This window comes from Eretmochelys imbricata, chromosome 1 (genome assembly GCF_965152235.1).
Source record: "Eretmochelys imbricata isolate rEreImb1 chromosome 1, rEreImb1.hap1, whole genome shotgun sequence".
NCBI classification, from domain to species: Eukaryota; Metazoa; Chordata; order Testudines; family Cheloniidae; genus Eretmochelys; species Eretmochelys imbricata.
In genome coordinates, this window is record NC_135572.1 from 160,880,774 (window position 1) to 160,904,145 (window position 23,372).

Sequence of the window (23,372 nt, forward strand, 5' to 3'; positions counted from 1 at the left end):
ATGGTGTTTGTGCACAATGGATTAATGTTTGACAACCTTATCACTGCTGTAGACTTATGACCTAAATCAATGTATAAACCCAAGTAATAATGAGCAAGGTGGTATTATCATAGTCTCTAAAGAACATTCAGTCATGTCACAAAACTCAGTACACAGTAATGTATGATTGACTGTCACGGCTCAAGATGGACTTTGGCCTGGAATAGCTGGTGTTTTGCAAGTCTGGAGTGAGATGCCTTTGCATAGCTACATGTAGACACTTTCCCAGATTGTGCCTGTCTTTCACCAGTGCTATTAGTCCTTCACTCACTTTCTATGAGCACCAAAATTACCCACAGAATTTTGAATACAACAACAAGAGAGCATCTGTGCACAGACACCTGGGCTTTGCACTGCCAAGACACACACACATTCATGAAGTGTAGCTATTTCCCGTGCACTAACCACAAGAAAGTCGGTTCATTCAAGAACAAGAAGTAGGAAAAGAGAAACATCATTAATGTGACTAATACAGTTGAAGATCTGTGCAGACATTATCCTATAGTGTTACCAAGTTCAGTGCATCTGCCTAGGTAATCTTCCATGTAACTGCCAGTCCCAAAAGTAAGCTCTTTTAGGATTAGAGAAGCTTAAATTTGCACATATGTTAAATTTTAATATTCCAAATGTTGTATTCATGCGTTGTTATAGCTTTCTCTTTCCCCATAGTATTTTCTCATTCATTTTCTTTTAGGCTTACTCAGCCCAATGCTTATAGTAATTAATGTTGATGGATATCAAATTCATGTACAGAAAGTTATATAAGAGAACCCCATTGAAAAATACATCCATGTGATTTCTCTGATAATGCCTCCTGCTGCCTCCCAAATTAGACTGTCAGACCTTTGGAACAGGGCCCTTGTCCTTGTCTGTGTTTGTAGAACACCTAACACTGTGAGACCTGATCCTGATTTGGGCTTCTAGGCACTATGATCATATAAAGATTATATTGTAATCAACTATCTAAATGGAAGCTAAATTGATAGCAATGGAAATCCGCATCCTCTATCAACAATACAAATACTATCTATGTAATCTCTCTAAGGTGTTCCAAGGAATCTATCAACACAATATCAAAGGGTATGTCTATCTGTGGTCCGGTGTTTCGTTGCTGCGCATGTAGAGTTACCCAAGCTAACTTAAATCTAGCTAGCTCAGGTACTGGAGTAGTGAAGCTGTGGCAGCGCAGGCTTCAGTGTGGACTGTACAAGTCCACATGGGACCCTGGGTGCTTACTCATGTGGCTATCCTGCACTGAAGCCCATGCGGCCATGGCCACACTATTATTGGTAGCCATGCTAGCTAGATTAAAGCCAGCTCAGGTACATCTACACTAAAGCGAAGTGAAATTTTTTGGATGAATAGTTTATTTGCAGAAAAAAAGAACAGTTTGTGGTGAACCGAAACTATTCATGAATTCAGGCTGAATTTGTCAAATAATTTTAGATGGAAAAAAAAATTGGACAAAGATGACATTTTTTTTTCAGTTCAGCCACCAAAATGAAAATTAATTATTCCCTGAGCTACAGATGCTGCAATCACACCTCCAGTTGCCATGTAGACATACCATAAGTGCCAAAGCATAGACAATGGTAGTGCAAGATTCCCTTTAAACGCACTTCAGTTCTGTTGTGTTCCAGGAGTACCTATAAAAACAAAAGGGTTGTTTAGTTGCCATACCCAATTCTTGGTGAATTTTGTGAGGAGAGCATTTCTAGCATTAGAATGGGACTGAAACCACTAATGTTGAAGTGGGAATAGGGAAGCAACGATATTCAGTACAGACTTGGGCCAAATTCAAGCAACTGCTCTTGAGGTACTGCATCTTATCAGTAGTCCCCTGAATCATTCAGTCTCTCCATACCCATGCAAAAATGACTTCAGCTCAGTCACTTGGGTTTGGAAATGGGACCTTTATTCTCTTGCATGAGCAAGACCCTTGATGTTTAATGATGATTCAAGAATCAGTGGATTCCAGATCAGAAACATGCACAATAACTTTGCTACTGAAGGGTATTATGCTTCACTCGGCTGTGTAGTGGAAGGGAGTCAAAGTGTTCAGCTAAGGAGTGGAAGGGAAAAGTGGCCACATGAGAGGTTAACCAACTCTGTCTATTTGCTCTTTTCTCCTTGACAGTTGTTATATATAAGACCTACTCCACAGAGCTGGGTAGGGTATGGCCATAGGGATGAGGGGAGGAGTTGAGGGAACAACTACTGTGTCGCTTAATCCCTTATCAAATTAACATGAAAGCACCAAAATTTAGTGGTGCCATGAGCAAGAGTGAATCCATCTTTGCAGTTTTTCCCACTGGGGACTATGACATTGGGGTTCAGCCAATGTCAACGCAGCAAAGACAAATGTCATGCTGCCATTGTTGTGTGGGAAGCCTGGGAGAAGAGCAGACAGGCTGAGATCTAAGGGGCATGACTCTGTTATTCCAGCAAATATTTGTCTGTCAGAAGAAGTAGCAGAGTACACACTGCTTGTGGACCCATCTCCAGGAAGTGTAATGGCCCATGCCCTCTAGATCTGTCCTCCTTTTTAACATGCAAAATGAAGCATATGGGCCTAACCAAGTAGATTTTTCATTTCTATCCAACCAGCCTCCATGTCTGCCAAGTCTTAAGATGGATCTGAATTCTGTATTTTAAACTAGTTATTAAATTGAGCCTGTGATGGGTTGTGCCCCTTCAGGATGCCACCTGATGTGCTGGGATACCACTGAGCCCACTTGTTCTGCCAGCCAGGGCACCCTTTTTACCTGTCTTGCTGAGCCAGGCTATTAAGCCTCCTCTAGCACACACACAGGCAGGGCCACACCCAACTGCACAATGACAGACACTGAGATCAGCTCTAGAAAGCCTCAGCTTAAGGGACTTGCCCCAGCACTCAGGTATCCACCTCCCTTGGAGTGCAGATCCAAAGGTATATTGTCTTGCGCTATAGAGAAATGTATGCATAAATTCGCCCCCTCCCTCAATGTGAAGGAAGCTATGCACAATTTCTCCCCCCCACCTCAGTTAGAAATTACAGAAACTGCGTTTAATAATAAACAAAACAAATTTTATTAATTATAAAAGGTAGATTTTAAGTGGTTAAAGGGGTAGAAAACAGAACAAAGTAGATTACTAAGCAAATAAAACAAAACATACAAACTAAGTTTGATTCACTAAAGAAACAGGTTACAAAATATAATTTCTCACCCTAAATCTTGTCACAGGTAGATTATAGAAAGTCTTGAAAGGCAGCTACACTGGCCTGCAGCTTGAGACTTCAGGTATTTCCACTCACAGACTGGATGCCCTCCCAGCCTGGGTTTATCCTTTATTCCCTCAGTTCAGTACTTGCTTCCAGGTATTTTTCAGTCTCTCTTTGGGTGAGGAGGCAAAGGAGAACCACGGTGATGTCACTCCCCTGCCTTATATAGCTCTTGTGTATGGCAGGAACCCTTTGTCTCCCAGTGGAAGAACACTGGCATTCCGAGGGGTGGGTCTAGTACCAGATGACTCAGACCTATGTCTCTGCAGGGCTGTGGCAGCCATTACTCGTAGGCTGTCTGGAGCATCCACAGGAAGACTAAGCTCTTTCACAGTCCATTGTCTTTGTTAATGGGCCATCAGCCGTGTCTGGCTTTTCCACTGTTGTACCTGAAGGGATAGTTGGGGGTGACACCCAAAGTAACACATTTGAAATGCAGATACATAGTCAATATTCCTAACTTCAGATACAGAAATGATACAGGCATACAAATTGGATAATCACATTAAGTAAATCGTAACCTTTCCAATGATATCTCACATGAGCCATCTTGCATAAAGTATATCTCAGTTATGTCATATCCATATCATAAGCATATTTTCATAAAGAATATAGAGTGAAACATCACAGAGCTATTTATGCAGCTTACAGCAGTTTCCATATCTGCTCACGGGGGGTTGTGCACACTTTGGGTTTTGTTTTTGTTTTTAAAAGTTTAACAGCTTTGTTCACACCTTATTAAATTCTTTGCAGCTCTGACTGAGAAAATTAACGGATTGAAATCCTTTAAATTGTACATTGCATTTTAATTTGGTTTCATTGCTCCTACTCATGCCAAAGAGTGTCTACATATTTGCAGGTATCATAGATTTATCTTTAGATGGTTGTTTCAGTCCAAAAATTATTATTAAGCTGGCTTCTGTTTGCATAACTGATTCTGGTAGTAGAATGTTTGGTGTCAGTTATTAGATATCCCAGTATATTACAGTATTCAGTCTAATCTAATCTAATGCATATAAAATTCACCCATCACTGTGGTATCTAGGAGCCATAAAAACAATTTAAGAAGTAACAATTAGCAAAGAGCATCATACTCCCTATTTTGCCTGATGTCCAGCTCAGGAATGCTCTGCGCAAGTCAGTGTGGGGCTGCAAAGCTGTCCTCCACTTACATGCACACCTCAATACTGGGCCACCCCAGATGCCACAATTCGGAGAATAACACTACAATACTGGTGAATGGAATCAAAATAGAGCAAAAGAGTGGGATTTAAGTGCAGCGTAGGCCTCAAGCTGGCCCTATGAGAATATGTACTACAGTATTAGAAAGGGATACCGATTAGCAAATAATAAATATATCTGAAATGAACTGAATTTGATCGACACATGCAGGAGGGTATTATACAATATTGTAAATCTAACCTTGAGAAGTGAGGATTTTCTTAAGGAGATGAATATCAACAACTCCATCTCAGCATTCCCTCCTAAAAGAGTTCAATGAGATAAATTCGTCCCTGCTGAGCTCCCTTGACTGCAGTCCAGTTACACCAGAGTTGTATTTGGTTCAATGCCTCATTTCACTGTTGATAGAAAAGTGACCAGTGCATGTTTTGAGTGAGTTGTGTACCAACTATAGTTCTTTTATGGCAAACTGCACCTGCAGTTAGATGTGTTCTTGCATCAATCTGTCCCAGAACACAGTGAGTCAGAGATTATGTGTGATCAAACTGTCAGTTGTAGCAGGAAATATTCACTGATGTGCTTGTCCACATGCTACCATGAGTTTAGTGAACAAGGTCCTTAAAGTCCCTTGAGCATTCCATGTTTACTACAATAGACATCCCTCATGATCATAAGGAATTCATTTGGTATATGCATAAGGAATGTAGACTTTGTGGCTGTTCAGCTGTAATTTTGAATAATTTATCAGCCACTAAATGTACAACAAATGTACAACAAATGTGACTTTTTACCCAGGAGCTCTCTGCAAATCTTTCTCTCCCTCTTACTCCTTTTTCCCTCTGCCTCCACCCCCTACCTTGTAGTGAATTGTAACTACAGTTATCATTGAAAAGATAAGACTTTTTTTTTCTTTCCATTGAATGACTTTAGTTTTGGCAACAGGCATTCAGCTTGTTCTGTAGATGGTTATAATGCCAGAAAGCAACATTTCATTTTAATTGACTTTAGCCTGTAATAATAGGCAGCTGTGGTTGCTGCCTTTTAAACAACTTCTTCTTTCCCCACCTCTTCCTTTCTGATTAATCTTTTGGGTTCTGCTGTAGGTGCTGGGGTCCCCCAGTTCCAGCCCATTGCCTTGAATGGCCGTATCCAGCTTCTCACAAATGGTTCCTTGTTGATTAAGCATGTACTGGAGGAAGACAGTGGATACTACCTCTGCAAGGTCAGCAATGATGTGGGAGCGGACGTCAGCAAGTCCATGTACCTCACTGTTAAAAGTAAGAACTAAAAGCAATTCTTTTTGATCCAAAGCTGAATTACAAAGGTTGGTTTGTTACCTCCCTGTTCCTGATAAAATAGGTTTTTTTATTGGATATTGAAATTCAATTGCATATTCTTGTAACTGGAATGTCAATATAGATGGGTAAGGTTTATTTAGGAAAGTTAAAAAACAGATGAAAAGGCAGAACCTTGACACTACTTATAGTTCAACAGTGAAGAATGTGGTGAGAACATTCTTTGGGTAAGGACAAGGAATGAATAACGAAGGAGAAATACTGTGAGTATCTGCTAGCAAACCCCAAGATTGGCCGAGAAGAAGGATGAAGAATCCCTGGACTAATTCTCAAGGTACCGTATGCTGCAGTTATTGTATTTATTTTAAATTGGTCAATGGTTGAATGTTTTAAGGAAATACATACATATTTACTTCTGCAAAAGATTTGGTCAAAGCCTTTTCTATCTGATCTGAGATCTTTACGGGGCTTAAATATATCTTCTTTACTGTGCGGGCAGTAGGGACAATTTTTAACATCTGTGCGTGTTCTGTGTTTGTAAAGGTCTAGCACAATGGGGCCTGGGACCATGACTGGGGTCGTAGGTGCTACAATAATACAAACAATACATTTTAATAATAATATCTACACAACTTCTTTTAACATAAACACAGATGAGAATATAGAGATGATGATATTGTCATGCTGTCTGGAGTGGCTCACAACCGAGAGTGCCAACCTCAGGTCAAACTCTCAGAAAACAGGGCAGACACCCGAAACTGATGGTATGTTCTATAATTAGATTTCACCAAGCCAGTAACAAATGTGTATTCCTGGATCTCTAGAACAGTCTTACCATGGAGTCATGGACAGCCCATTTAGGCTCTCCAGCCTATATTATCATCCAGACAGGTGGATTTTGTGATACTGGTCGCTGTACCAAACATCTCATTAGGTTACTCCCAACCCCAAAGGGTCAGTCACTTACCCCAGGTCAATGGATACTCTCAATCTCACACCAAAGACAACGCTGACAGCCAATTTCTCTAGTAAAATAATTAAAGGTTTATTATCTAAGAAAAAGAAATGAGAGTTATTGAGAGGTTAAAATAGGTAAAATACACTAACAGGTGAGTCTACATTTGTAAATCCAAAATGATAGCAGAGATGTGGTAATCTGCTAGTCTCCAAAAGTCTTTCAGGGTTACCCAATATAACTCTGGGGATCTCTGTCCACTCGCTCAGTATTTCCACTCCGTTGGAATCCAAAACAGTCCAGAGTTGAAGGATCTTTCCTAGAATCCATCTTTTATATCTTCTTCACACAGAATGCTAGCTGACAGCTTTTGTACTCACATGGGCCTTCCTTTGAATAGATAATGAGAACAATACACCTAGCATTCCATAAGTTTTCATGAAGTTCTAACACCTGAATACACTCTTCATTAACACACCTTTGATCTAGGGTTATTTAATTACAGGATATACATAATGTAGAAGTAATGTAATAGCAAATTACAGGATATGGACAGATGAAAGCAATACAAATTAGCATCCCCCCTTTGATCTCTATTAGCATACAAGTGAATTAGTTTGAACACATACTAACACTCGACGCTTCTTTGATATTCACATACAAGTGAATTTGCCTATGGTTTTGGCTAGAGCTGGTTTATCAGTGTGTCAGCTATATTTCAGGGGAAGTCAGAATGTTGATACATTTCCTCACCATAAAGAGGTCCAGGAAATAGTGACACACTAGCACACAACATCCTTCAAATATTCCTTGTTGACTTATTAGAACAGCATTGATGGAGATCACCAGGGACAGCATGCACTTTCATGCCTGTAGTATTTCACAGATTGATTGAATGCTTTGGAAGTTCTGGATGTCAATTGTCTCGGCAAAGGGCTATCTTTGAAAGTAAAAAGGTATTTTTCCCTGAGAGGGAGGGAAAATCCAGATTATTAATTCTTCATTTGATCTGTAGTCTAGGATATACAGTTTTTGAATACCAAAAATTGCAGATTGTTATAAATGGGTTGCAAAGACTAGTGTGAATCTTATTACACCTGCTAGTATTATAGTCTCAAACATCTTCCACGTTCCAGTTTATTTTTTGCCAAAAGTGACACACTGATGGGTACGAAGGAGAGGACTAGTTTTCCTGATCACTGCAGAAATGACCAGAGTAATGTGATATCCAAAATGTCCAAAACCAAAAATACGAAAAGCAATTACTAATGGTTTTCATACATCCAGTTTTAACACCAGTTTCCCATGCTTCTGTAATTGACCATTTTGGGGACCAGTTTTGAACTACAGTATCAGTACATTTCCGTAATACGCTATAGAAAAGCAGCTTCTCTCTTGTTGGCAGCTATGCACAGTGCCTGTCTGATCACTGCATGCAGTTTCATGTGTGATAAAAGAGCATCCCTTATCAAATAAGAACAGGAGCCTCCCTGGAGAGTTAGTTACTGTTTGAATCTAATGAAAACCCCTCTGGCTCTAAGATAGCAAACACAAACATGCATGCACCCTCACACATACACACTCACACACATACTGTTCCCAGCATGGGATTTGTAAAGCAGCTATAGCATACACTGTTTGTATGTGGGAGTATGCTTAAAGGAGATTCAGACTTAGCTTTAATCAAACATACATTAAGCGCAATCTGGTTTCTGGAGTGACATCAGTAGAATAGTGCAGTTGTGTGCCTATGGTATGGCTGAATCCCCAGTTATAGTTGGGATTGTTATGGTTGAAATATAATAAACTGCTGTGACTCCAAAGGAGACCCTATACCTATGTGGTGTTCTCCAGATGTATTCTATTGTTTGTTTGTTTTATTTTCCCCTGTGATTATTCTTACTCCTTTTCCCACTCTGTCTGTCACACACTGGCTTCTATGCTGTAGTCCTCGGCGATATCCCTGCTACTAGATGAAAGCCTCAGATTTCCTCAGTGAAATTCACTATGCTAGTCATTAATTGATCCTGCATAACGTGTTTGCCCAGCTCCATGTGTTCACCCTAACTGCCTTCTTTTACTGAAAGGCAGAAGGGGATAAAATATGCTACAGGCAGGGATTTTGGGGTGACAGGGTTAGAAAGGAATATCCTTTCAAAAATTCAAAAAGATTAACACAAATATTTTGCTACTTATTTTCTTGGAAGATTCCTTGTGACAAATTCCTTTCCTCCTCCTTGTATTCCTTGGCACTCTATATAGCTTTTCAATCTGTATACCATACAGTAGCATCTCAAATCACTTGAGAAAGAAATAAGTGGCTTAATACAGCCACTTAATGTAGCCCACAAAAGCTTATGCTCTAATAAATTTGTTAGTCTCTAAGGTGCCACAAGTACTCCTGTTCTTTTTGCAGATACAGACTAACACGGCTGCTACTCTGAAACCTCTTAATACAGACCTAAACTCACTCAGCTCTTGAAACCAGACTACCACTCTGAAAAAGAGACATTTTAGCCTATCTCTTGAACAACTAGCAACGTATGTACACATATGCCAACCATTGAAAGTAAAAGTATAACCATGAATTAAAAATAATAATCTTACATGCAGGTTACTTTTTCCATTTTTAATTAGTGTTCCTATCTACTCCATTTTCTCCTTTGTCTGCCTTAACACTTTCAGAGAAGTCTTCTATATTAACTGAGATAAATCTCATCTGTCTGAAAGACTGGATTCTTTCCTCTTCCAACTTTTCTAGTATCAAGTATGCAAAGTTATCCCCTATTTACAGAAGGTGTTAACATAAGATAAGTGTCTTTACTGGTAGTTTATAACTGGCTAGAATGAATATTTGAACTGATATACTTTCCTGGATTATTGCTTCTTCCTCATTTTTTCTCAAATAAACAGACTTACTATGCAGTTCATATAGGCTAAAAAACAACCTCACGAGCACCTGGTGGTGCTTGTTGCAAGATGAGTCGCCTCAGACAATGTAGCTAAAGCTGCATGACTGATGGAGATTGCGTAAGGAATGAGCGTACGGGGAAGAGAGAAGGTACCAAAGGACAGAGCCCCAAGGAAAATCAACCAAGGGTGAAGAGGAGAAAGAGCCTCCAAAGTGGATATTGAGAAGCAGCCAAAGGGCTAGACTGAGAACCGTAAAAACATAGTCTACACCTAACTATTATTGTCCATCTCTTTGCCATTTGATAAGTCCATCTGAAGATTACCATCAGGTATGTTTGTCTTTCTGCTGGGCTCAACATATGCAATTTTCAAACTTCACATGCGCCAGGATACATAAAATGTGAAAAAAAACAATGAGAGAGCCCTGAAATAAGGTATCCAGAAATGGACTTTTTTCAGTGGTGGTTGGAATTAAGGAAATTCTACAGAGCATAAGAAGCCTTTCAAGGTAAGGGAAGAACTAAAGTTAATTGAAGGTTGTCCAGGAGTCATAAGAGAAGAGATATCTATTTAAAATGGGCGCCATTCAAAAACTAACTGCACAGATTGGTTCATCTGAATACTATCACACTTTAATTCCAAACTAGAGTGTGTATAACATGTTAAAGCAGTTTTGTAAGAATTTCTAATGGGAGCCAAGCTTCAGTATAAAATATAGGAAGTAATCTGCGGTATGTTCCTATTCAAATCATCAACTGGATTCAGCCATGATTTCCCTGATCCTTCCTAAATCCATTACTCATTTGCATGCCATCCGGGAGACTGGTGACATTTAATTTGAACACCAAAACACATCCAGCAAGTCCCGTCTACCAATAAAATCACTTCATTCACTTTCCTCTCAAATACACTTCTTTTCAATTTGCATTATACATGATTAATACATAAACCTAAAGCTGTACCCTACAGTCAGACTCATGCATCCTTCCAGCATGAATGTATTAATCGCAGATAATACTTATCATGCTAAGCTACCCCACTTTAAATATTTTAGCTAAAGCCTGCTAGAGATCTGTGGCAAGAGCTAAGAGCAGAGAAGAAAACAGCCTGGGATAGGCAGCAGTGTCCAGTGGCTAGGGCCCTGGGTTGGGAGCCTGGGGTTCTAGTCCCAACTCTACCACTAACCTGCTGTGTGACCTTGGGTAAGTTACTTCACCTCTCTGTGTCTGTTTCCCCTCCCACCCTATATCTGGTAAGTCTATTTAAATTGAAAGCTCATCACAGCAAGGGTTGTCTTTCGTTCTTTCACTCTGTACAGCACCTGGCACGGTGAGGCCCTGGTCTCGGGGGCTCTAGGTGCTACTGTAATACAAAGAAATTATGCTAATAAAATACAAAAATACAAAGAAGAACAAATGGAGGCTTATATAAGGGAACTCTGAGTCCTGTGAAACTATATTTTCCACTGTTGAACGGAAACACGCTACCATATCACTGAGACATTGCAGTAGTCATAGGTGAAAAACAAATGTACATCTGTTCTCCTTTATGTACCTTTATCCTGGCAGGATAAAGACACACTTAAATAGTTTGTCTTGCCAAAATACCTACATAATAAGATAAGAACAGCCATACTGGGTCAGACCTAATGTCCATCTAGCCCAGTTTTCTGTTTTCCAGTAGTGGCCAATGCCAGGTGCTTCAGAAGGAATGAACAGAACAGGGCAGTTATCAAATGATATATCCCCTGTTGTCCAGTCCCAATTTCTGGCAGTCGGAGGTTAGAGACACCCAGAGCATGGGGCTGCATCCCTGACCATCTTGGCTAATACCCATTGATGGACCTATCCTCCATGAACTTATCTAGCTCTTTTTTGAACCCAGTTATAGTTTTGATCTTCACAACATGCCCTGGAAACGAGTTCCACAGGTTGACTGTGTGTTGTGTAAAGAAGTACTTCCTTTTTTTTTTAACCTAATGCCTATTAATTTCATTCGGCGACCCCTTGTTCCTGCAGTAAAGCCAGTGTATGATAATGGAGCATTCAGTGTGCTTACCTCAGCAAAGTAACTGCAACTAATCACCCATGGCGAGCTGTAAAGGCAGATAAAAATTGCCATCTGTAGCATGTTCAACAATACATTGTGGGAAAAACAATTATCTCGCTGTGTCAAGTTCACTGTGAACAAGCCCAACTATTCTGACTGATATTTCTTCATCTGGTCTTATTCCATATTTTACAGTTCCCTGTTCCATAAATAGTGTTTTCCTTGACAAAAATGACACCCTGGTTGTACACTCTGTGTTTTATTATTTTCTCCTTCTGTTTTCTGCGATCTTGAGCCAAAGTTTAAAATTTCTTATCTATTGCAGCCACCTTAGGCAGAGAGGGCTGAGATTCTGGCCAATGGAAAAGGGAGACTCCATAGTTCAATGACTTAAACATCTCTTCAGAACAATGGAGTAAATAAAGGTGAAAAATAATAAAAAATTAATTCAGTTGAACTGAAAGCAGCATATACACCTAAAAGTGCCTTTTTCTTGCCATATCCAATTGCCTTGCCTTTTTCTACCCCACCCTCCTGGCCAAAGGATGGGTGTATCTTTGTTGAAATACAGTATGCAGGTATAAGTGAACTATTGGGAGCCTCTGATATAATTTCAAGTAAATGTTGATGGATTGTAGTACTTTTATTTTTTAATGCAGTCTAGGAGAAGCTATAGAAAAGCTATGGTAAATCTTGAAAACATGAAAAGGTTCCCTAGACACAAGTACTCAGTCTTGTTAGTGTAACAGGCCCCTGTTTTATTCTAATGAGGTCCTCCCACTATGAGAAATGAACAAGCTCTGAGTGCTGTTTGCTGCCTCTTCAGACCATCGGCACAGCTTTGATTTAAGGACTTGCGCTTTAATCACCCATCATGTGTCATTACCCCGACAGGCGGCAGCAGCCACAAGATACAAGCACCAGTAAATTGCACTGAAAGTCGCTGAAGCGACCCTTTGTTGATTTTCTTTTACAGCTATTCCATGGCAGATCAGCCGTCATAACAACACAGTGCCTGTGGCAACATGGTGAAATTAAACGTGAAGTATGTTCAAGGTAGCTGGTAGAAAGCTGGAATATCCCTTTTTTTCTGTAGATTTGAATGCTTCTTACTCTTCTCATTAATGCCAAGCCTGTGGCAATTGGCTGAAACGACTGCTATATCTCGTCAGATAATTGCCAGATGCACTACAGTACAAATATTAAAGTGCTTTTGTATGCAAATCATTACATTACTATCAATTTTTAAAGAAGGGACTGGACATTTGTTCTCTTTTTTTAAAAAAAGAACCCTGTTGTAATTGGCTATGCGGGGGGTGGGGGGGGAATAACATCGCCTTTTTCTTTCCCAGGAGACTAGCTGCCCCAGCAATGCTGCTAGCAGGAAGATGAAATGTAGAGATTTTTCATCCTAAGGCATATATAGATAAGTATATATAGACCTACAATATCTTTTTATCTGGATAAACGACATCACACTCATTATCTTTTCTTGTAGATAGTCATCTCTCCAAGCCCTGTGGTGCTGGCATAACAAAATTAAACATGAAGTATATGTGGATTTTTTTTAATACTTACATAGAGAACATTCGGTTGGGACTGTAATTCTATTTTCAGAAGTGTTCTGCTGTCAGAGGTATCATAAGGGATGTAAAATATTAAGGCATCATTGCAGAGATGATCAACGTAGTAAAGTCATTATCGTTTCCTGCTTCAAAGCCTTCCTTCATACTGACTTTTGCTATGAGGCCTACAAGAAACTACCCAATTACTACTGGACAGTCTGAGGGAGATGGTGTAGTGTAGCCAATATTTTATTTCTTTATATTTAAAAATGTATAAATAAACACGATAGGAGAAATGTGTATAAAACTACAGATATTTTCACTGTGTCTCTTCCCTGCCCTTAGTATGTTGCTTGTCCTATTAAACTGTAACTTTTTTTGGACACAGGACAGTGGCTCTGATGTTGCAATGAGCACCCAGACAGAGCCCTACTGAAGGCAATGGAACTGTGTACATGCAAGGATCTGCCCAACAGAGCTCATCACAGGGTTGGGATCTGTGTCTCCTATGTATATGGACAGCACGTAGCACATTATGAGTGGACCAGAATAAATAATAGTAAAATATTTCCATTTTTGCCATTGATATTCTGGTACTTCCGTGATGGCTATTAGATAGAAGAATATCCAGTTCATATTTACCTTTATCAATCTTATAAACCTTTTGTGATGATGGGAGTGGAATTAAAAATGGACATTTAAAATGTAAGATACAGTAAAGCTAGCTAAAGGGGCAGCATGCCCAGCTCAGAGAATAGTTCACCTGTCACAGCAATGCAATTCCTGTGGCGAGAGGGAAATGAATCCAGTGTCTATTATAGGTGGCTGGTTGAAATGTAGAGCACCGCTCTTTCTTTTTCTCTCTTTCTTCTCCTGATATTCAAGTCTAATTCATTTGTCATAGAAATGCAATGTCAGTGGCACTAGAATATAATGGAATATAAAGGAAGCTGGTTAAGAGGCGAACTTTAATTTTGGAAGGCTTCCGTCTTACAGGAAGTGTATTGGAAAATGTCCTCACTTATCATTTGGGTTTTCTTTGTCTTATTTGGAAGAGAGAATTTAAAACCAAATTATTCAGTTTAGATGTACCATCAGAGGAAGCCTGCATGTAGATTTCTGGAATAATATATGTTTTTCTAAATAGGCTTTTAAGCAAATATATGCCAACTAGCTTAACAGAGTTTCACTACTACTTGTACTTGCTTACTGCACTATTACAATATATTTAGAGAGAGCTCTGTATTTTTTCTATCCTGCCCCCTTAGTGACCCAGATCATATTTTGTTATTCCATTGTGACACTTTTCAGAGTTACCCAAGGTATCTGGTGTGGATCACTGTCACCTGCTTACAGCACAAGAGAGCCTGGTCTTTGCCCACCAGGGGAGACCCTCCCCAATGGCAGTTGGCAACACAGGCACTCCTATCCAGCCTCCAGGAGCCCAGCTCTTTCCCAATTCAGGCTAGCAATTTACACGTCCCACTTTGTTACACTCGAGTGGCCTGTCCCTTCTCTTCTGGACACCCACAATGTACACCTGTCTGCTGCCTCCATGAAAGCAGTGAGTCCTAGTTCACCAGTCTCCTTAGCATAAGGCACTTAGGCAGAGGCGCCGACTTTCTGAGTTCCCAGGAGGGTGCTCAACCCCCGTTCCGCCCCAGACCCTGGCCCCACTCCTCCCTTTCCCCATAGGCCGCACCCCTGCCTCGCCTCTTCCCACCCCTGTCCCACCTCTTCCTGCCCTGTTCCGCCTGCTCCCCCAAGCACGCCCCACCCTCACTCCTCCCCTCCCCTTCCACTTCCCGCTGCCTGCCACTAAACAGCTGATCCTCCGCAGGCAGGAGGCATTGCGCGGGATGGGGAGGAACTGATCGGCAGGGCCCGTGGATGCTCCAACCCTGGAGCACCCACAGAGTCAGCACCTATACACTTAGGTTTATAGTAAAATCAAACTGAAGTTTATTTAATGGAGCTTGAGACAGAGATTGAAATAAAAGAAAGTATTAAGGGTTTGGAACGAAGGTTCCTGGTAAAAGAAAAACATAAAATGCAATCAATAGCCTACACTTATTAACAAGTTATTTCCTGTCTAATAAGGTACTTCTTACCCAATAGTAAATCCTTACAGCTCTTGTCTAGTTCAGAAAGCTCAGATGCACCTTTCGTGAGACACCCTTCCTGGCAGAGTCTCTCCTCTGCAAGGGATGACAACTTGTGCTCTCTCCTCATCACTTATATAGTTATAGACTATTGTCTCTTACTCCAGAGGGTCCCTTTTCTTGGCTTTTTTTTTTTTTTTGGTCTTTGTAAATCCTCAAGCTCTACTTGAGACCGGTGTCAGGAGTCCAGTGTAGTGCACTAAATGTTTGAGTTCTTCCTGGAGGGATGCACCCAAAGAATAGTGATGGGAAACTGGACCTCCACCAATAAATCCTTCACTTGTGCAGTCCCACAAGGATCAATTTTCTCTTTGGTTCTTATCAACATTTACATTCAGTCTCTAAGTGAACTTGTCAGATGCAAGGGCTAAAGTGCCAGCAATATGTAGATGACACACAGCTCTACCTATCCTTCATCACATATGACCATACCTCTACCCCCAAGATGTCCCAGTCCTTCCATTAGATCAGCTCATGGATGAAGAACGGCTGGCTGAAGCTGAACCTGGGAGCTACAGAGAGGTTTTAAAGTCCTCTCAAAGTCAAAAGGTTAATGCTGCCTTAAATATGGAGTTGTTACAGTGCCACCAAAATACTCTGTTAAAACAATTTTGTGGTAGTTTCATTTTTATTCAATATGTAATAGGTAGTATTGGCTAGTATATTGTACATATGCATACAGCTCATCTGTGATTCTGATCAGTTTACATTCAGGCAGATGAGTTTTTTTAATACTACCATATAGACACAGGTATACAACTCCACTTTTTCCCTATACATTCACCTTATTTGGTGACCAGTCTGTACAGTACATAACTCTCTGGGATTTTCATTTTTCTGTTTTATCATATCAACCCCGTTTCTTGAATAATGTTTAAAAATATATGTGCAATTATGAAAAGATATTTTTTCATTGATGATGAAGCAGATTTAAATTATTTTCCTAATGTGGAAGGTGTGTGTGTGTGTGTGTTGGCACCCAGCAGAATATAAATTCCCATTATAGGAAATATGTGCATGATTCATCATCACTCACTTATTTTTGTATTTGCGGTTCATCAGGAGTTGGGGCTAAATTTGCTAACAGAAAATGAATATGCTTAAATCAGTGATAAATGGCATACTTCTAAAGAAGATATGGTAAAACGGATAGTGAGATACCAATCAGTTTACCCGCCATATACAGTACATGTGACTATTTTCCTCCTCAGAAGAGTTGATTACTTCATCCCTATTTTTAAGAAATGAACATGTCTCCTTTTTAGTTTTTCTTTTCTCCACTTATTATAGTGCTAACTTGAGGGTGCTTCCTATTTATACAGTTATAAATACACCAACTTAAATACACTCCAAGGCCAAGATGCACCAAGATATGGATGTTGCTCATAACTTCCATCATTTTTCACCTGCCCTCCTTCTTTTCTTCTATCCATAGCCTGTCAAACCACTTTCTTCTGTACAGGTCATCAGGCCACTTCTCAGTATATTTTTGATCACAGTATGTTTCAAAACTCAGCTACAAGGCAGAAGCTGATATTCTCAAATGATAAACAAAGAGCAAAAGTGCAAGTTTTGTGACCCTAAGAGCACCAGAGTTTCAGCTGGCCTGACCAATTCAGTGTACCCCAACTCACTGTGATTATAATCTATATCTAAAAGGTATCTGTAATGTGTCATTGGAAAATTAATAATTCATTGATCATTAATATTCTTGTGATATGTATGTACACAGTGTTTCGTGAGCATTATGGAGATATGCTGGAATTATGACTAAAGTATGTCTAAACCAGGCATGTCAGGGGGAGTTGGCACACACATCTGCCCTAGACAAAAGAATGTATATTTGCTTCTCTGGCTGGCCCAGTCATCAAGCAGAGACAACGAAGATCCATTTACATATTATATAAACAAAGCTATCAAGCTAACAAATGTGACAGAGACAGCTTCCAGCAGCCAAGAAAAACTTTATCTGAGCTATAAAGGCAGGGGGTTAGAACCTCAAGTAATAAGCAATTGAATCAACTGATTGTATACACAAAAAGAAAAGGAGTATTTGTGGCACCTTGGAGACTAACAAATTTATTTGAGCATAAGCTTTCGTGAGCTACAGCTCACGTCATGTATACATGTGACATTACTGAGAGTACAATCTGGACTGACGAACAACTGTGTCCCCTCAGTTCTCCAACCTGGGATACCTTTTACACTGTTTTGCTGTGAGAGCCACTGGTCCTAGTCTGCTCACACACAGCCTCCAGCATGTAAATTATACTGCAAGAATTCTACAGCCAGCCACCCTTGAAATATACTTCAGAATAACACCAGCAAATTCCCAGTGTGGGCGGAACCCCCAATGTTTCTTTGTCAGGATGTAGATTTTCACTAATATCCTCTTTTCTGCCAAAGAATGGCCACTTAACCAGGTGATGGTCCATTTGAGGCGTTGGCTAGCCTTTTGTCCCTGGGGAACTGGTTTGTGGTCCCTCCTCCACAACTTCTAATATGTCTAGTAATACCATACAGAGGAACTCTATAACTTTACATCTATTGTTGCCACACATATTTTACCAGGGCAATAGTGATAAGCAAATTATGAGTTTTAAAATGATACTTCACAAGGCATACTTTGTAGAAAATTTATCATAGTCCTGTAAAAGGGGCGAATATAGGGGTACAGACAATCAAATTACAATATGTCTGTATTAAAAAAGTTTATCAAGTGAGGTGTTTTATGAAGGTCTGTGACACACCGGTGATTAATATCATGGTAAAATGTAGGTATTGACATTACTGTATATAAAGAATTATGGATACTCATTGATATCAGGCTTTACACTCTGTGTCCAAATGAAGGGAAAAACAGGTTTTCCCAGAGAGCAGGGAACATCACAGCTATTTAATAAATAAATTAAGCATGGTGGAATCAAATCAATGGAAGCCCCATTTACATACAGGAGAATGAGAAACCCACAGGAAAGGAAGAAACGCATGAGGTCATCCATCCTCTTGAAACAAATTCATTAAACTTTGGAAGATATATGCAAGGACAGAAGCCATCTTTGGCATCCATCACTAGACAAACACAATGGAACAAAGCTCTTGCAAGCTGAGAAAGATGGTTCCTTCAACCAAGGTGGGGTTGAAGTCTCTGAAAACTGAATATAGGTGAGAAACCTGTTTAGGCAAAGATCTTTCACCTAGGAAGACAAGGGAAAGCAGCCCTTTGTGCTTCTGTGGAAGGTCCTGACTGTGAGAGAAAGTCAGCCATGGCTGGAAAGGAAAAAGATAAGTATCACATCTTCCTTTAACAAAGACTGTAGCTTGTTAAGTCTTAGCCATTAGAAAGCGTAATTTGTTTTGTTTAACATGTAACTCTTTCTATCTTCATTCCTTATACTCAAACTCACTTAATCTCATGTATATGTTGTTAATACATTTGTTTTATTTTTACTATCAACCAACTCAGTGCTGTGTTTGCAGGAAAGGGTGTATTTATGCCCGTTAATAAGCTATGATGTGCTTTTATTTCTTTATAGAAACAAAAGGAACCTTATTATTTCTCTGAGCTGTCCAGGAGAGGGATGGACACTTCAGGACACACAGTTTTGGGCAAAATTGGGACTGGAAGTGTGTTGGTTGTCACCAAAGCTGGTGGAAGCCAGAGTGGGGCTGCAGGGCTGTAGACAGGCTTCTGGGGTCAGAGCTGCTGAACCAGGGCTGTCTAGCACACAGACACTTAGGGCCCTGCATGCTTATGGGCTGGCTGGGAACATCCCAGGCTGGGAGCTATAGCAGCAAAGCATTGTTAGATGCCCAGTATTGCAGGGCAAGAGATAACACAACCCCATATTGATCTGAACTGCACCCTGAAGTGTGACAATGTCCCGTCTCTCTAAGAACCTTGAATGGGCAATCTACAACAGATGTCTTGACTTCCTTTCCTCTTTTCCTACTTGAACCCCTTCAACCTGACTTCTGCTCCCTGAACTTGACTGAAACTGCTCTTACCAGGGCTTAAGTGACCCCTTCCTGACTAAGGCCTCAATCCTATGATATGTTGACTTCAGTGGGGCATTGTGTGAGCATAGCAGTCTAACCACACACAATGAATTGCAGGATTGAGGCCTAAGTCAGAGGACCTTTACTCTTTCCTCATCCTCTTTGATCTCTCTGAAGATTTTGGTATCCTTGGTTGTTGCCTCCTCAACAATCTATCCTACCAGTCAGCGTTGTGAGTCTGTTCTCTCTTAATTCTTCTTCTATCTCTCTGCCCTTCTTCCAGAATCTAGTCTGGATGAGGTTCCTCCTTCCTCCACCTCATATTTGTTGGTATTCTACAAGGCTCAGCCCTTCCTCCTGCCTTTTTCTCTATCTGATCCCTAGGTGACCTCATCCACTTACGCCTGTTCAGATACCATCTCCTTACTGATTATTCAAAAATCTATACCTAAGCTGTCTTCCCCTCACCTCTCATATGAAACTGTAGACTTTGAAGAATATTGTCAAATGTAGCAAAAGTTGTGGACAGATCCTTAAATCGTGAATCCATGATTTTTCATGCCTACAGTTCTCATGTTTTCCTGATGAACTAAGCATAGACATTTTCAGCACAAAATGTTTGTTTCAAAAAGTTGTGCATTTTTGAAAATGGGGATTATAATGGAAACTGTTTTTACTAATTTTGACTATCATAGGTTCTACAAGGTGCTCACTATATTAGTTATAAAAATTAAATTATCTTGCATTCTGGGTCCTTACAAGAATTTAATGTTAGACTCCTCGTTCTTCCTCCCTCCCCAGGCAACACAGTGGAAAACTTAGGGAGCATTTTAGACATTAGCATCTTATACTAGACTATTTATCCAAGACTTTTATTAAGTCTAAAAAAATGTCATTTTCAAGAAAAAGGCACTGAATTCCAACAAAAAAGTATCCTTTGAGAATACATGCAGAGAGTATAGACCATCCCTGAGAACTGAGTGACACATACACTCCACAGTAGTTACATATATTTTCCTGCCTTATATTCATGTGGCAAAAGAAAATGTAAAGAGCGTAGTTCCTATGCAAATATTTTTTGCTTTGGATCCAAAGAGCATATTTGATTTTAAATACAATATTAAGTATCTCTACTAGCCAAAGAGGTTGTCATCTAGCTGCTTCCATCATTATACTTATAAGCATTTTTTTGTAAAGGAAGCAATTTTGTCTTGAGAGATAAGCATTTTTGTGGTCTTTTGTATTTCAAACTGTTATTCAAGAGTTACATGGTAGCTGTGATCACATCTTTCTATGAAAATCCTATGATTATTCAGTATAAATACCATGTGTGTACCCTATAATAGTCACAGTAAAAGCAAAGGTTAAGTATACAGTTTGGAGACACACTGAAGTTACAGAAGATGCAGGACTAAAGGAGGACTGTACATTAGGTCAAAGATCCCTGCAGACAAGTGAATTTCTGGCATTTTGTTTCCCAGACTGCCTCTTGCTGTGTGTTCATCATGTACAGTAATTCACAGAGAAGCACTTGCAAATGGTTAGTAAAGTACAGTCGTTTTCAGCAGCCTAGATAGATTTGCTCTGTGGGAAACTGTTTTTCTTTGGCCTGAATTGTATACTTAAACAAAGATTTCATCTCGGCATCAGTGTCTGAATGCCTATTAAAGTTTTTTCTTTTTCCTTTCTTCAGATATTTTCAATGTGTGATGCCAATATATACAGTACCATAACCATAACCAAACTGCATGTTTCTTTGGAAGCAAGGACAGCCTTTGGAGCTGTCCATTTATGACAATGGCTGTTACCTTTAAACTGGTACACAATCCATCATAAAGAACTAAAGAAGTGTGTCTTAATTTTTAAATAAATGTCATTAGGATAATACAGGGTTAAGTCTTGTCAAACAAAGAACCATGATTAGCCAATGAAAGAATTCACAGTATAGTCCCAATCTCTTAAAAATGGTACAGTCTTGGTTAATTGTATCTTTCTCCATCAGGCACAGAATAATTAACAGGTTCTGCATTGACTTTTTTCTCTTTTCCATCATATGGTGGAATATTTGAGTATTTTCATTTAACCTGTAAAAGAGTGTTGTCATAAAAGTAATGGACTACTTTGTAAAACTCATTTTGCTTCCCTTAGTGTCATTTATTTAACTCTTAGCTTCCATCTGGCAAATGCAAAGGTAGTCCACAGGGATGTAGTTTCAGATTAATGTGTAGGGATGTATGTGCATAAAATACTTCATGATTCTTCAAGATGAGAATAAACACCAAAGTCTTTACTCTTTAGTTGAAGAGAACCATTGTTATTATTGAATGACAGGATAATACTTTCTTTACCCTATGGACTTCTGTTAAAGTTCCAGTATTAATTTGAGCCTCTGAAACATTATTATTCACTCTGCTTTGAAAATATTAGGTAATAGTACTAATTGATCTTTTACAACTGCAGATATTATTGAGGGATTTAAATTACTGATAAACAGCACTCATTGTGGACAGATAGTTGGAAATCTAAATATATCCTTCTGTGTGGGCAAAGTGTGTGCATGAGATTAACATTATGTAATTGTTGTAACTATTATTGTATTTTTGTCTTTCCCACGCTATGTCCCATCACACAGGTTAAAGCAGTATCACTTGTACAGTGAACTTGCACAGTACAGTTAAGACTGGTAAAATGGTTTCTATATAACACCCTGTTTCCATATACTCTCAACTTTTTGTGATGAATATTTCCATGCTTAGTTTTGCAGAATGTCACACTGTGTCATCATCCATTAAAACATACAACCACAAAAAGTAGTCAGCTACCCGTCCCCTTTTGCTCTCCTTTAATTACTGGCCACAGTCACCAACGTGTGTGTGTGTGTGTGTGTGAATGTGTGTGTGTGTGTGAGAGAGAGAGAGAGAGAGAGAGAGATACACTCTGTACCCTACCTAAGAGAAGGGACCGAAAAGTGAACAAAAAGGAGTACAAATATGGTCAGATGATATTGAGAGTCAGATTTCATAAACATAGCTATGCATATTTTGTCCACTATTTGCCCAGTTCTAAATTTAGTTTTTGCATAGCATGGCCATCCATCAGATAGTTCTGTACATGTTTATACTGGTGGCAGTTTCTACACACGAGTCCTGTATGAGAACTTACACACACGGATTTTGAGAGAACTTTTTAAGGCCATATGGGGAAGCTTGCCAACACCATGCATGGCTTTCATATTTATAAGCATTAAATGTAATCTTCAAGGCTACAATTTTAGAAAAATTGGTTCCTAAGTCTATATTTATACACCTATATGCTCTATGGCTTGATTTTAAAAAATGCTGAGTAACCAACAGTTCCCAGTGATTTCAGTAAGAGCTGATTAATACTATCCATTTTGAAGAGCTGGACATTTATTTAGGTTCCAAAATTTAGGCACTATCTTTTAAAGTCTTGACCTAAACTTTTAAGAAAAATAAACGATGACTAGTATTTATGATAGTACTATATACTGCAGTAGTGGGCAACTTGAGGCCCACGGGCCAAACACATCCCGTCAGTTTGTTTATATTTGCACAGCTGCCTGAAGCTCCCAGTGGCCATGGTTCACTGTTCCTTTTGTTTTTTGTCTTTTATCATTTTCATCTGAGAGTGTCATAATTGCCTGGTTTCATTCACATAGTTGTTATTGGGGCATTTAATGCACTGAATGAGATACACCACATGTTGTTATAGGCATGTATAGGACCCCTGGATCTTGGAAGGTGCGGAGGGGAGGGTGTTGATCATTGTAACAGTGGAGATAAGTGTGCAGGTTTTGCATCTCTTGTTCTGGCAGGGTCTGGTGCCGCTTTGGGTTGGTGTGTCCTGGTCTGTGGGGAGCTTGATTCTGATGATCTTATAGAGACAAGGGGATTGTTTGAAGGCTAGAAGAGGGATTTCAGGGAAGGTTTA

The 23,372-nt window shown here is 39.6% G+C and overlaps 1 protein-coding gene across 1 annotated transcript in view; it reads left to right on the plus strand.

Annotated features, from left to right (window-relative positions):
• The window catches only part of DSCAM (DS cell adhesion molecule), a 558,550-nt gene that overhangs the window by 355,355 nt on the left and 179,823 nt on the right, over positions 1-23,372 (plus strand). Inside the window, exon 11 of the mRNA XM_077813965.1 lies at positions 5,587-5,760. Within this exon, the coding sequence (XP_077670091.1) occupies positions 5,587-5,760 (174 nt within the window). The remainder of the gene's footprint in view (positions 1-5,586; positions 5,761-23,372) is intronic.